The following is a 14,211-nucleotide window of genomic DNA, read 5'->3' as shown; positions in this document are numbered from 1 at the left end:
CGTATGCTAATTACGTAACAAAACTACGTCACTGTCGTAGAAACATCGCCTAAATTTGCTTGCTAGGCCCGTGACGCCATCATAATTAACGCTCACATGATTGTAGTCAGACATAGTCAGTGCCTTTAATGCGAAAGGTGGCGCCCCGGCTCGATTCCCATCGGAGGTTTATGTGGGCTCCTCTTCCCCCGCCGTCGCCGTTCTTACGGCGACAAAAAAGCCCCAAAAAGACCCGAGAGAAGAAAGAAAGCACTCACAGTCACAAGGAATGGAAAGAACTAGTAGAAAGGGCCGCGACTTCAAAAACATCAACATCGAAAAGAACTGTGACATCGGGCACTCTATAGGCCGAAGTGGATGTTAGATTAAAAGGATCGCAGCTGCGTGTCGTTCGACATCCTCATATCTGTTCATTACATAGCATTGTGTCTTATCTTGTGTCTTGTGTGTAACTTGTTCAGATGAAAATTATAACCCAACGATTGTTGTTGTTAGTAACCCTCTCCATATAAATGTAAATAATTACAGATAACACAGTCTATTTGTTTTCGCTTCGGAAGTTAGGGTACTATTGATATTAAGATTTCGATGTCACAAAATAATTAAATCCACAGCAAGATTCGCGACCCAATGACTCCTCGAACACTGACGGCAAATCAAGAGTAGTTGCTCGATAGATGATCCTCTGTTATTTTTATGATGAGCGCATTTAGTTGACTGCGGGTCTTCAAAAATATCACAGAAAAAGAGCTACTACGCTGCATATTCTAACCAAATGCTGGAATGTCGTTCGCACAAAATATATTAAACAAATATTTACTATGACAGTAGATTTATTTCAGTTTAGAAATGAACAATATCCAGATCAAATCACATGAGTGTAAAATATTATATTCATTGAAGAGGCAGCAACCGGTCGTTTTCATAGTCTTGTATCACATCATCCAAATCATCACCGACTGGGAGTCCGTGTACGAGGATGGGTGGCCACAATGGAAATTCTGGTTGACGAAATGAATAATATTTCTTTGCGTTGAACTTACAGAAAATAATATTGAAAAAAAAAGATCGATAATTCCTGCTGCATGCGATACATAAATTCGATTCACCCCCTGGGTGTGACTTATTATATAATTAGCGTACGCAGTCCTTTGTCGTAGGAAGATTTGCATGTTTTGAAAGGAAAGGACGTAGTTTATTTTTGTCCTTGATGTTTTTTTGCGGCATATACACCGACACACGATCTGTGCATGTGCATAGCATGAGTGTATGACGTGCGTATGCCGCTGGACAAGGAAGTGCAGATATAGCCTTTACGGCTTTCTAAGTCATGCACCACACCTCCAGGCCTCCATGCTATCCCAGTAATGCATGAGCGCCAAGCAGGGAAGTCATGGATACCAGTGTTACTAATCAGGTCTTTGGTCTGACCCGGCCGGGGATCGAACCCACGACCTACCGATCAAGAAGCCGGACGCATCACCATTACGCTATCTTATCGACGCTGTCTTGTCTTTTGGACGCATGCTGTAGACGTAGGGCAAATAAATGCCATGATAGAAGAAAATAGGCAGTATTTTTGGAACCAGCACACCAAAATTAGACTGGATCAAACGCAAAATCAAACTCAACGTAATTGGTGTCTTTCAATATTGCACTCTTGCGGCAACTATATGGAATCACTCATATTCTAGGGCTAGTAGGTTCGTGTCATTTGGGCCTCAATTCTCCTGATGTAGATTGCTGTACATTAGGGCCCTTCAAAAATGACTTTTTTTCTCAAATCGTACTGGCTACTTGATAAAATTGTTAGGTTACCTAATTTAAGCCTACACACAAAATTTGGTTCAATTCCAGCCAGTAATCGCGTTGCTACAGGAGAAGAAAGTTTCTATTTATTATAAAAAAATAAATAATAAAAAATTTGAAAATTTTCTGTTCACCACATGAAACGATCCTCACCAAATTTGGTTCAATTCCAACCAATGGAAGCGGAGTTATTGCCGTCGAAAAATTTTGATTTGAATAAAATAGTATTTACGGTTGGCACAACTATAATAAATAAACAAAGAATCGGTCTCCGTAAATACTATTTTATTCAAATCAAAATTTTTCGACGGCAATAACTCCGCTTCCACTGGTTGGAATTGAACCAAATTTGGTGAGCATCGTTTCTATAGACAGCCTAACACTTTCAGGGGGTGAACAGAAAATTTTCAAATTTTTTATTATTTATTTTTATGTAAGAAATAGAAACTTTCTTGTCCTGTAGCAAAGCGGTTACTGTCTGGAGTTGAACCAAATTTTGTGTGTAGGCTAAAATTAGGTAACCTAACAATTTTATCAAGTAGCCAGTACGATTTGAGAAAAAAAGTCATTTTTGAAGAGCCCTACTGTACATACAGATACATCAATCTATACTACCGTACCGGCATATTGATAATTGCGTATCTAACTGAAATCAGCGCCCGACTAAAAATGAAAAGACGGACTCGCTGTACTGTAGTCCAACCATCACTTTATGTGAGGCATTGTTGCAGCACAGTATAGCCTACACATCAAATTTAGAAGTTGTAAATCTCACCGGGGACTGGCGGTGGCTTTGCGTCGCGGATAACATCTCGGTAGTATTCGTTCTGAAATATATTAATTAGCAATTGTTGAGCTCCTGGCACGTGCGGATGTGAATAATACTTACAGCTTCCTCGCTGTCTCGCCGCGTGATAAAAGGGAATCGAGGATGCGCCCTTCCAAAGTAGTGAGCTCCGAAAGGTCTGGATTCGGACAAGTCTGTCGCCAGAATGCTAAAAACGAGAATGATGGATACGACCTTCGCTTGCATCCTGCTCCGGTATGCCCTTGACAAGTTGAAGTAAATGTGACACAGACGACACTCGATATGATATATTTATACTTGCATATTTCCTGTAATGTATGACTGTTTGTTACTTCACCGGCCACCCACGTCGGCGAGCAGGAAAGACAGTTTCGATGATAGAAAGTCATAGGGTTTATTGGAGTGCAATAAGCATTTCAAGCGTAGTCGTAAATAGACGAGCTACATCGCTACCACCGTTATTTTACAGTCCATATTCTGCAGTAATAGTACTCTTCTGAAACCCTTGTCGCGTAAATCCCAGTAAATAGGCGGCCTGCAATCTAGCGACGTACAGCCCAACCGGATTCAGCTACAGATAAAATGGTCCAGAATGGGGTACCGCGCTGAAATTCTCATATTCAGCATCAGCCCGGGTAAATGCCGGCAGGGATTTCAGTTTTATTTTTGTCTAATTCCAATCGGAATAGCGAAAATCAGGGCACTGCGCCACACGGATTTATTTAATGGCGATGGACTACGGGTTCACTTCTGTTATTGCTATGTAGAATTTGTCCGAAGAAGCGCCTCTAATCTTTCGCAGAACTGGTTGATTGGAAATCCCACGACGTTGTAGTAGTCGCCCGTAATACTTTCAACTAGTCTCGAACCAAGTCCCTGAATCCCGTAAGCTCCTGCTTTGTTCCTGAAATTATGAAATGATTTGAATTCATGCGATTACCTTTATTTTGCAATATTTGATCGCCGCCAAATAAGCTCGTAACGCCCAGAACAGTAGCCAAAAAAAACATTTCCCACAATAAATGACACCACGCTGTTTATAAGTGACTCGAACGTGCCCCTAAACCTACTCGAGTACTCCGAAAAAGTACAAGTTCTTAGTTGCTGAAATACTGACTACCTCGGTGGACTTACCAGTACTACGTATAATTGTCGTGGGCAGAGTGTACCTAGAATGCACAATTTCGCAATACTCACAAGGGCTCTCCGGTTTCAACGTAACTCTGAATAAGCTCCTTGCTCAACGAACTAAAAACCACTTCGGTTGTTGAAACGAAAGAGTCGTCAAAACTAACTCCGGTGTCGCCAGACACTATTATCGCCACACCCGTGATGACGCGATGCGTTTTCCCGCTCAAATAGCCCAGCGTCTCCATGGCCTTATCTTTAGTGTGTGGTTTCCCGATGATACCAGTTTCGGCAACCTGAAATAATACAATGCATGTCGGCGAATATTCGGTTCCTATTCACGCCTGCCGCGCGAGTCATGCATATTGTTCGGATTTCAGGATGTGACTTTATATAGAATAAACGTTCGATGTCTTTATGATCGGCCGCACGTCCAAAGATGATGGCGGTACACTTCAAGATTCGGATACGATTTTAGTACAGGCAAACAGAATTCCGATTTTTAAATTGATCCAAATTAACAGGAGTTTTCTAAACGTAGCGTGTAATTATACGGAGCATATATAAGCTATATGTGGCAGACTAAAATGCAGTGGTTTGAATCAGCCATCACACAGTATACCTATACGGATGCGTATGCAGACGATCTGTGACAAAATACGGTTCGTTTGATATTTCGTGTAAATTGAGATGACGTGTGCTAGCCTGCAATAGTGGAAGTATATTTGCATGCCATAACAAGATGGCGCTGGTGGGAGGAACGGTCGATTTTGGTATTCGATGAGGTTATCAGCCGCTTTCCATGGCGTGTTTTATGCTTTGAATCTTTGACGTACACACTTCTTTCAATAACGAAATGCAGACCAGCTTACAATCACGGTGTCAGCTCCGACTACGATTGAGCGTCCGGTGTTACGTTCGTCTTTCAATTTTTGGACGACAGCCGATGCTTTGCCGTTAGCAAGATAACACACGTAATCGCTCGGCGTCTTAAATGCCGTTTGCTGTACGCTTTCTTCGTCAAACGATGATGGTAAGGCGGAGAAGTTGATACCCTGTCAATGGATATAAAAACTGATTGTAACAAAGCGTAAGTGGAGGTAGAGTCCATGGGCATTGGGCAACGAACAGGGTATAACAATCGAACGTAAACATTCGATAGTATAACACCAGGGTTGCCATATTTAGGAATCGGGAAGGCCAAAGGGGGACACTTTTTCAAAATTAGAATACCGGAGGAAAATCTTCGTGGTCGGTCGACTGAAAAAACGGTCAACTTTCCCTTTCAGCTCCCGAAATAGCCGCCGGAGCGTTACTTCAGTGTTGATCTACTGTATACCAGTCGAATTTGCTCTACATTTCTCAAAAGAGGGCATTTAGGCGTCCTCGGGGGACATTTTCAAAAACCTGAAAAAGGGGGGAATCCTACTAAAGGAGAACGTACGGTAAACCTATCCAACACGACCGGATAAAACAATACGAACAGGTCAGTAGTTGGCACACTCAGCCATATGTTAGCATCCGATGGACCTCGAAAAATATTGATAGATTCTGGTACGAAAACCTGATGCACAAGTTCATCGTTATATCAATTGTTGAACATACCATCTGCTGCCATATCGCCTTCCTCTGTGCTGACGTACTGGCCAATACCATTCGATATTCGCGCAGCAACTCCTTCAACGGCGACAACATCATTGCAAAACCTGGCTCGGCAAACCTCGTGGTCGATTGCACAACTACAGGGTTCAAAATAATATGTCCAGTATTTTTGCAGAAGTATCGTTGGTTGAATGAGCTGAAACAGCTTCTCATCACAACTGCAAATTAGGTCAAAGCCTTCCCCTGGCTCTATAAGCAGACTACTTTAGCGAAAAAGATAATTATGGTGTTCTGCAATATATATTTAATAATATATACGTGCAATCATGCATCAATATACAACGGAAATTTGTCATCAAGCCACAGTATTACATACAAATAATGATAAAGCAAGTGATGCAAGTCACAACACACTGCCAAATGATGTCTTTTCATTGGAACACATATAAATATATAAAATGACTGGATACAACGGAATCTCACAAGTATTTCTGCCTCGAACTTCAAAAACGAAGTAAGATCGGTTAAAATAATATTAATGGACCAGGAATAGCCACAATTACTCAAAGTCACGTAAAATATTCCTCCCAGTGAAGATCAATTACAGACTAGAAATCGACACACATTTTACGAATAGAAACAGGCTACTTTACTATCACATCAATTTAGGGTGGTTTTGATAACAGAGCATTGAAGAGACTCCTAGGGCGCAGAACTTGAATATTCATTTTAAATAATATAACCTGAGGCTTATAGTGTTAATGAAAATTCTGTCTCATGACACAAGACAAAAATTTGACACAAAAGCAAGTGCAAGAGTGGAATATTCGCAAATATTCTGGCTGAATAAATTATCTTTGTATGACTGAGTGCAAAAATACATTAGCTAAAAGCCGTCAGAAGTGTGCGGTGTTTCCACCGTGTCTGTAGGACATTTAGCTTGTTTGACATTTTGCGATGGGTCGGGCACCAGCTGCTTTATAGGAGTAAGACTGAAGTATGTCTGGTGTCTTTCGTAGTGCTTGGATGCTCGAAAATGCATATCTGTATTGTGAAGCCGATCGAGGATTCCCAAGACGCCGAACATTTCAGTAAATCTGTAACGATCACAAAAAAAAACTGCGGTTGGAAGACTATAATCCATAGATGTGATAAAAGCATTACTTGAGATGATGAAAGTCGTGAGCTTCATTGGACGGAAAACCGGGAAAGTGGTATCCAGAGTGGGCATTGATGGTGTTTACGGTAGCAATGACTACCCAAAGGTATACCGTTGACAGATGACTTCCATACACGAGAGGACCACAAAACACTGGCGCATAATTCGAAAACTGAAACAAGAAATGCACTTTTCAGAAACAATGATTCTCTGAGTGGTCGAAGAAGCTTAAATGCTGAATAAACGGATAAAATGACATAGAATAGGCAAGTAATTATAGGCTACATGCATACAGCCATTTTAAATAAAAATACTGGACAGGGATATGCTCTGGGACTCTCAGGTAGATAATGCAAGTGTGCTGTGCACATGGTTCTAGAGAACTACGGTAATAAAATCCATTTATACATTAAAATCTAATTCACGATTCATACGACTACTGAGTACTACAAAAACAAATTATCTCCAGTGTCCTAACACGCCCTAAAATCAATAATTTATGCTTGTAAAAATATGGGCTAGCACATTATAGCTACGATTAAAATATTGATAAAATACAATAGCAAATACAAATAGAGTCTTGTGATACTTACGAACGCTTCAATTGGATGACAATATATCGAAGAGATACATATCGGAGCTGTCCATTCGTGATGGATCTTATGAACCCGCTTGTACACTTGACGATGATGAAGCAGTCTAGAAATTTGAGTAATTAGGAAAAAGTAATCTTTTAGCATTGTATTTATAATCATACCTGTGGGCATAGTAGAAGAGTAGTTCCTCGATCAAGACAAAAACGCAGAGCTCTACCAGCACCCACTGAAAGGTTGGAAGTTCAGGACCGTGCTGGACCAGACCTCTCCATTTCATCAAGGGATAAAAACCGCAAATTGTCATAAAGCTAATAACTTGATTCCTCAACACAATCAAAATCCCGTGTCGCACTTCTTTCCACTTAAGCTGCAAAACAAAATGACCATGTAAAATCTTGAAATGATATTGTGAATGTCATCACTCATCACTATACTCACATCGATATTCTTGTCCTGTTGAATCTTGTACTGGTATAGAAAATTTGGCTTTTTTGTTATGTCCATAATGAGAAGTGGGATACTACAGGACCAAAACGGAATGAATGATGCCAAGAACGGTCCTGTAAAAAATGTACATCGTCAACCAATTCGCAAACTGCAGCCTAGCTCCACGCATTCGTCTTTGAGGTATCTCAACAGTTAAGGTTGGATTTGGTTATCATAATATAAACTTGAAAAATCCTGAAGAACAAAGCATGCATTCTAATAAACAACTGGCTTTCTGCTGATCACTTCAGTAATGGTCTTTGGATTTGGCAGCTCGATTTTGATCATCGTGATAATGAATTCAGTCATCGAAATAATTGCTAATGCCACAAACACAGATCAGGTACTTACAGCAGTGGGAAAATCAGTATTTTCGTAGGATTTGGTTGATGCTCCCAACATTTTAGTTGCATACGGATTAATTAATGGCTAAATATGTGACTAGGTTAAAGAATTTCTTTGGGTAGGCCTACTGTTAAAAGATGATGCTGTATTAGAAAAATTTGATGACTAATGACATGACTTCATGATAAATTTACAGTTTTGTTAGGAAAGTCATATAAAACACAGTGAGATCATATTTCCTTTTGATAGGCGAGGATGGCCCTTCTACGTGCGACAGGAAATTAATTAACAAAATCCTTACCAACAACATAAAGCAGGAACTCATCTTCTCCTGTTATATGCAGTATCAATCGCCATTGCTCTTCCCACAAATCTCCTGAGGCACCCCAGAAATGTTGTGCATGCCTAAACATAAGGCCAACTATATATCAAACTTCAAGCGACCCAGCTTGGTCATACTGACTAATTGATGCATCCGTTTTGTAAGGTAGGCCTATTTATCATCGCTGATAAGGAAGTAGATCATTATTACCGCGAAACAGTTTAATTTTTACGTTCTAAAATACAATGGCAATAAATGTCACATTATCAATGAAACTATGTGGGCCTATACATATTTGATAATTTGCAAGAATAATTTCTTCATTAGGCTGTAGCTAGATTGGGTGTTGAACCGTGGAAGTATACACATACCATGTCAATGAGTTCCTCAAGGCAGCAAATATTATTATTGCAGAACCGACAACAAATGCGGCAGTCTTAATGCTGGTGACGAAGTTATATGCCTGAAAATACACTGGAATATAAATATAGAAGCAGAAACAAAATTTTACAAGTTACTAACCTTCATCTTCACACTTTCCTTTGTACTCATTTTGATTGCTTTTGGTATAATCCAGTCTATATCATATTTATATTTGGATACCGTGATATGTTTGTTTCTATGAAAAGTACAAATGTGGAAATGAGGATTCCAATCGTGGCCTACACAGTGCTAATATGAAATTTCAAGAATTGAACCAGAAAAAAAAACAGTCAAGTCAATGAGAAAACAAAATCCCTGAACATTATTCCAATCCCTGGATATAGTAGCCCACCTACATACTATTCAGCCATCATGAAATTGAATTACAAACGTCAAGTTTCAAAATTTAATAGAATCACATTGATCACCACTTGAAACGCGTAAAAAACATAATATGCCAGTGCCAGTAGCCTATATTGAAATTTTTCTCATCAAAAAGCAGCAGATGGGGTGAAGCCCTATACATCTCGTTTTACATCCATTTCACGAAAGAATAATGCTAAGATTAGATACTTGGTTTTTAGGACAGCTATTTATCTGCAAAATGACAAGAGCAGTTGTAGATACTGCGGGTCTGACTCATGCAACATGTGTACAAAGCGTTGTCACACTCATATAGACAATGTAATATTGGCAACTGGTATATTTAGCCATGACAATGTAGTGAATAAGGTCATATTATTTGGAACTCACGTACAAACCGACATTAAAATATGATAATACTAAAATTTGGTACAAAGCCATAAATGGAAAAAAATATGCTGTTGTGAAGAAATGCATTTACACAGTGTTTCTATTTCTTACTGAATCACATATAATTAAATAAAATAGAGTGAAAATAATTAAGTAGGAGGCAAAAGAAAATCTGCTTGACCACCACTAAAATCTGGTCTGCATCCTTCAATAAAACTAGTAAATTCTTTCCGCAGTTTATTGTATCTGATCACATAGTCATCCCGCTCATTGGTCATAACTTTTAAATCGGATTCCAGCTGTTCTTTGTCCAAGGTAAGCTGCGAAATCATACCGCACAGAGTGTCCGCCTCATTTTCATGGATCTGTGTCACCTCCTTCAAATTCTCAACGGCTATTTCGCGTTCCTCCTCCCTTGCTTTCTGTACAGACTCGTTACGCAGATCGTCAAGTTTGTATTGTAGAGCTACAAGTGCGACATTCTTTGCTTCTTCCATTTCTGTGAAGAAATTTTTCATCTCTTCTTCATGCCGGTGTTGCGCCGCTATTGCATCCGCTTTGGCTGTCGCCTGTTCCTCGTTTCTCGCTGATTTTACTTCGGTCATCTTCTCAAAGTCATTTTTCTTTTGCAGTTGCTGCAACATTTCTTGGGCACGGTTTTCACCGTCCTTACGCTCTTCGAATCGGTCTTCCACGTTTTTTTGACGCATTAGTTCCGTAACGCGAGCGATTTCCCCTTGTAAAAACTGTTCTTGCTGCCTTTTAAGTGCTTCAATACGTGAAGATTCTTCTCTGGATGCTTTTTCTAGAGCTCGCTCAACGCATTTATCTTTGTATACTTCAGCTTCTTGCCAAACTCTTTCTTCACATTGCCTAATCGCTGCATCTTTGAGCTTCGAAGAATTCGCTTCAACTTTACCTAAAATTTTTTCTCCCACTCGCAGTATGCTATTGTGCGTAAATACTTGCTCAAGTGCAGGTTTTGTCTCTTCGTATCGCCTTGGAAGGCCCTTGTACTTTGGTTCCTCGGGAATGTCCATCTTCTTATTGTTAATATTCGCACCACCAACTCAAGACTGTGCACTGTGCAGTGAGCGGCGGTAGCAAGTAGCAACGCATCTAGGCTTTGTTTACAAAATTAACCAATACATGCTATGCAATTTGTCACGTGACAGTAAATCTAACCAATCGCTCGATTCTATTTATCGACGCCTATTTGGAGGCGTGTTCGTTTGTTGCTGAACGCCCTTCACGGATGTAAAGCCAAGGAATGATCATTTTTAACGAGATCGTGAAATCGTTTCTGCGAAATATCATTAAAATGATATACAACTGTCAAGAATCAAGATGCTCGCAACCTATCCAATTAATAGACTGTCTCTTTCTTTGCACCTTGTCGAGACGACTAGCGGTATTTCCGTTACGGCTGTAATTTAGAGCGAAAAATTGCGAAAGGTTCGCGCATGTAGAAAGGCCAGTGGCGGCTCGAGACAATATCGGGTGGTGGGTAGGGCTCTTCAAAAATGACTTTTTATTCTCAAATCGTACTGGCTACTTGATAAAATTGTTAGGTTGCCTAATTTAAGCCTACACACAAAATTTGGTTCAATTCCACCCAGTAACCGCTTTGCTACAGGAGAAGTAAGTTTCTATTTACTATATAAAAATAAATAATAAAAAATTTGAAAATTTTCTGTTCACCCCATGAAAGTGTTAGGCTGTCTATAGAAACGATGCTCACCAAATTTAGTTCAATTCCAACCAGTGGAAGCGGAGTTATTGCCGTCGAAAAATTTGGGTTTGAATAAAATAGTATTTACGGTGAGCACAACTATAATAAATAAAAGAGAATCGGTAAATACCGTAAATACTATTTTATTCAAACTCAAATTTTTCGACTCAATTTTTTTAGAATTGGCACAGCGTTCGATACTAAAATCAAGCCATACCGTGCAAAAGCTCATGACAGATCTAGGTAAGGAGCATCGTTAAAATCAATAGACATCTAGGCTTTGCGCAAAATCTTTTAGCGATAAATGACGAGTCAGCTCTCACTCGACTTAGGAAACGAAATTACCACTAACATAGTTCAGTGACAAACTTACAAAACTTGGTACAGCGTTCGATACAGCGTTCGATACACTGTTCGATACAGACTTACCGTGCCAAATGTCATGATCGATCTCGGCACGGAACATCGTCAAAATCAATGGATACCAATGCCGGCTTTTGAGTAAAATCTGTTTGCGATACATGACGGATCAGCACATGCACAGTGCACACTCAACTTCGGAAACGGAATTACTACCTTAATCTTCAAGTAGAAACCCTGAAACTTGGGGCAGTGTTAAATACCACCATCACGACATAACATACCAAGTTTCAAGAATTATCATGGTGTGAAACATCATCAAAATCGACCTATACCAGCAAAGGTCGACTAAACGCATATGACGGTAACCGAGTTCAGATATAAATACGATTGTTACATCACACCTTAGGGGCGACAGGGCTATGTTGCCCCGCATGAATACGAGAGAGAGTAAATCACCGTTTCTTTATTTTGCGCGGATTTGAGAGAATAGACAGTGAAAGCTTGTTATGAGCGCTACCGGGGCATGCCCCGGTTAGGCATTTGTAAAGCGGAAACACGGATGAGAATTCGATTTTCGCGGAGACTTCGCAATATATGGGCAACTACAAGCGAAAGGACAAGAAGAATGCGATTTTCGCTGTGATTTCGGTATAAATAGATTGCTTTGCGTCTCTAAATGGTAAAGAAATGTTATTGAACAGAATTTTAGGTGGGGCAATGCCCCAGTTGCTCTATAGGACGAGCCGCCACTGAGAAAGGCCCAGATGTTGCAGAACGCAGAGAGAGAGTCTTTATTCTCATCCAACCAAAATACATAAAAAACAGACAGCAATGGTGGTGGTACAGAAAATATGCATGCACCTTGCACAGTATATGGTATCAGACAGGAATAATCGATACGACCGTGAAGGTCAACTAGTCTGATCAGTGATCAGTGATCACACCAGCATCAAACAGGTAGGCTACACTTGACTCTACAGTCTAGTCTAGCTGTAAAAAATGTTGGTTATAAAGGAACATAAAAAAGAAAAAGTAAATCACGTTTGCAATAACATTCAAAAATGCAGGGCAATTCGTTGCAAAACCTTTTTTAAACCAGCAATACAGTATGTTTCATTGTGCAGGGATTTTGTTATTCCTGGAGTAGAAGTAGAGCTAACCCAATTATTCAGTTTTTACTGACTGGCTACGTAACCTGGAAGTTATGTCCCGTGCGGACTTGATTATCTTAATCCACAGATATTAGGCTTCTCAAGAGGAAGACGTACGAATATATTTCAGACGTTAATGCAAGTTAGGCTAGCAATGAATCTCCTCGATTCGCCCGAATCGTGGCTTTTTATACTTGAAGTAAATTACCACAGGATGTAATATACTCGATTGCCAAATATGCAGCGTATCGCCCGGCCTAGAAGTATTGTTGAACGTTGTGGCGGACTGCCAGTCCTTTAAATTTAACGCAAGGTCTCTTAGCTATCCATTAGGGGTGTTAAAAAATAACTTTTTTTCACATTACATCGGCTTAGTTGGCAAATCGTCAGGTTACCGAAACACTCCAAATTTGACTCAATTCCAACCAGTAGATGCCGAGGTCACTCAAATTGAAAATTCGGTCATTTTTGAAATAATAGTATTTACGGTGAACAATTTCGCCACACCCACATGCCCAAAAATCGTGTTCCAGGTATATGCCGAGTGATGACTTGACTCGAGTCATCTTTTTTCGTATGACTTGACTTGATTCGAGTCGTTTTGCAAAAATGACTTGACTTGACTTGACTCAACGTTTAAATACGCGGATTGAATCGTGACTCGAAGCAAAATTTACGAGTCAATTTCAAGTCATCGAGTAATCGATGTCTACTGAATCGCTGTATCTTGTAAAGTTCGGATTGTTAACGATACGCTGGTTTCACCTGTGAGAGCAATCAATCACTCAATGATTGTGCGTTTTACCGAGCCTCCATTGGTATATCATATAGGCTTACCATATTTTGGAAATCTAAAAAGAGGACACTTTTTCAGAAATTTGCAACGTGCAAACCCGGAGTAGAATTCTCAAAAACCGGTGAATTTTTCCCACTTTGCGATCGGTTGACTAAAAAAAAGGTCATCTCTTCCGCTCAGAGCTCAAAATACCGTTTTTCTCTCCACATTGCCAGGTGGATGACTAAAAAATAAAGGTCATCTTTTCGCTCAGAGCTAAAATCACCGTTTTTCACTCCGAAATAGCCGCCGGAGCTTCACTTCTGTGCTAATTTGCGGCATATCACTCGCAATTTGCTCTAAATCTGACCTAAATTTTCAAAAAAGAGGACAAAATCTCAAAAAAGAGGACAAAAGGGCGTCCTCCGAGGACGCTTTCAAAAAAGTCAAAAAAGAGGACAAATCCTCTTAAAAGAGGACGTATGGTAAGCCTAGTATATCACAAATAAATTGATCGCAAACGCAGTAATCGGAGCTTAGCTTACGCTGTCGTAAGCTAGAAATAAAGTAATATATAGGCTATACTAGCAATGCATCTCTGCGATACAGCGCCCTTGCTAATAAACCAATGATGATGATGATGATGATGATGATTTCGCGTGTATAATCAACTCTTTGTTCGTTCCTCGGTTTAGAATAAATGGGGACTCCATCTGTATTTAAATCAGTTGGCAATGACCTTGAATCATGTCTCCTACT

At 39.9% G+C, this 14,211-nt stretch overlaps 3 protein-coding genes across 4 annotated transcripts; all 3 read right to left on the bottom strand.

Annotated features, from left to right (window-relative positions):
- Positions 1-815: 815 nt before the first annotated feature.
- On the bottom strand, positions 816-5,560 carry LOC145458028 (dTTP/UTP pyrophosphatase-like). 2 transcript variants are annotated; one of them, XM_080336332.1, is made up of 7 exons: positions 5,351-5,560; positions 4,618-4,800; positions 3,815-4,041; positions 2,915-3,521; positions 2,699-2,858; positions 2,585-2,636; positions 816-1,001 (listed from the first exon to the last, which is right to left on the bottom strand). In XM_080336332.1, the coding sequence occupies exons 1-4, from the start codon at positions 5,558-5,560 to the stop codon at positions 3,377-3,379; spliced, it is 765 nt and encodes a 254-aa protein (XP_080192458.1). In that variant the 3' UTR covers positions 816-1,001; positions 2,585-2,636; positions 2,699-2,858; positions 2,915-3,376. The 2 variants fall into 2 exon arrangements, with proteins under 2 accessions (XP_080192458.1, XP_080192459.1); XM_080336333.1 differs by having other exon boundaries at positions 2,919-3,521.
- Positions 5,561-5,628: 68 nt separating this feature from the next.
- Positions 5,629-8,876, bottom strand: LOC145458022 (fatty acid hydroxylase domain-containing protein 2-like). The gene is made up of 8 exons (XM_080336325.1): positions 8,778-8,876; positions 8,627-8,718; positions 8,235-8,338; positions 7,541-7,662; positions 7,264-7,469; positions 7,100-7,205; positions 6,512-6,678; positions 5,629-6,444 (listed from the first exon to the last, which is right to left on the bottom strand). The coding sequence occupies exons 1-8, from the start codon at positions 8,805-8,807 to the stop codon at positions 6,234-6,236; spliced, it is 1,038 nt and encodes a 345-aa protein (XP_080192451.1). The 5' UTR covers positions 8,808-8,876; the 3' UTR covers positions 5,629-6,233.
- Positions 8,877-9,061: 185 nt separating this feature from the next.
- On the bottom strand, positions 9,062-10,562 carry LOC145458027 (uncharacterized protein C6orf163 homolog). The gene has a single exon (XM_080336331.1). The coding sequence runs from the start codon at positions 10,469-10,471 to the stop codon at positions 9,581-9,583; it is 891 nt and encodes a 296-aa protein (XP_080192457.1). The 5' UTR covers positions 10,472-10,562; the 3' UTR covers positions 9,062-9,580.
- Positions 10,563-14,211: the final 3,649 nt, after the last annotated feature.

The sequence above is a fragment of the Botryllus schlosseri genome, chromosome 15, assembly GCF_051294905.1.
Source record: "Botryllus schlosseri isolate E-star chromosome 15, Bs_hap1, whole genome shotgun sequence".
Classification (NCBI taxonomy): domain Eukaryota; kingdom Metazoa; phylum Chordata; class Ascidiacea; order Stolidobranchia; family Styelidae; genus Botryllus; species Botryllus schlosseri.
The sequence above is the reverse complement of the archived record's forward strand: the minus strand, read 5'-3'. Positions and strand labels throughout refer to the sequence as shown.

Excerpts from the sequence above, each read along its gene's own strand:
- LOC145458028 (XM_080336332.1), bottom strand. The coding sequence starts at position 5,560 with ATGAGAAGCTGTTTCAGCTCATTCAACCAACGATACTTCTGCAAAAAT. Across the intron at positions 4,801-5,350 it reads AGGCGATATGGCAGCAGATG|GGTATCAACTTCTCCGCCTT; the intron begins GTATGTTCAACA and ends ATCCATTGACAG. Across the intron at positions 3,522-3,814 it reads GTTGAAACCGGAGAGCCCTT|GAACAAAGCAGGAGCTTACG; the intron begins GTGAGTATTGCG and ends TCATAATTTCAG.
- LOC145458022 (XM_080336325.1), bottom strand. The coding sequence starts at position 8,807 with ATGAGTACAAAGGAAAGTGTGAAGATGAAG. Across the intron at positions 7,470-7,540 it reads AACAGGACAAGAATATCGAT|CTTAAGTGGAAAGAAGTGCG; the intron begins GTGAGTATAGTG and ends TTTGTTTTGCAG. Across the intron at positions 6,445-6,511 it reads CACGACTTTCATCATCTCAA|ATTTACTGAAATGTTCGGCG; the intron begins GTAATGCTTTTA and ends TGATCGTTACAG.
- LOC145458027 (XM_080336331.1), bottom strand. The coding sequence starts at position 10,471 with ATGGACATTCCCGAGGAACCAAAGTACAAGGGCCTTCCAAGGCGATAC.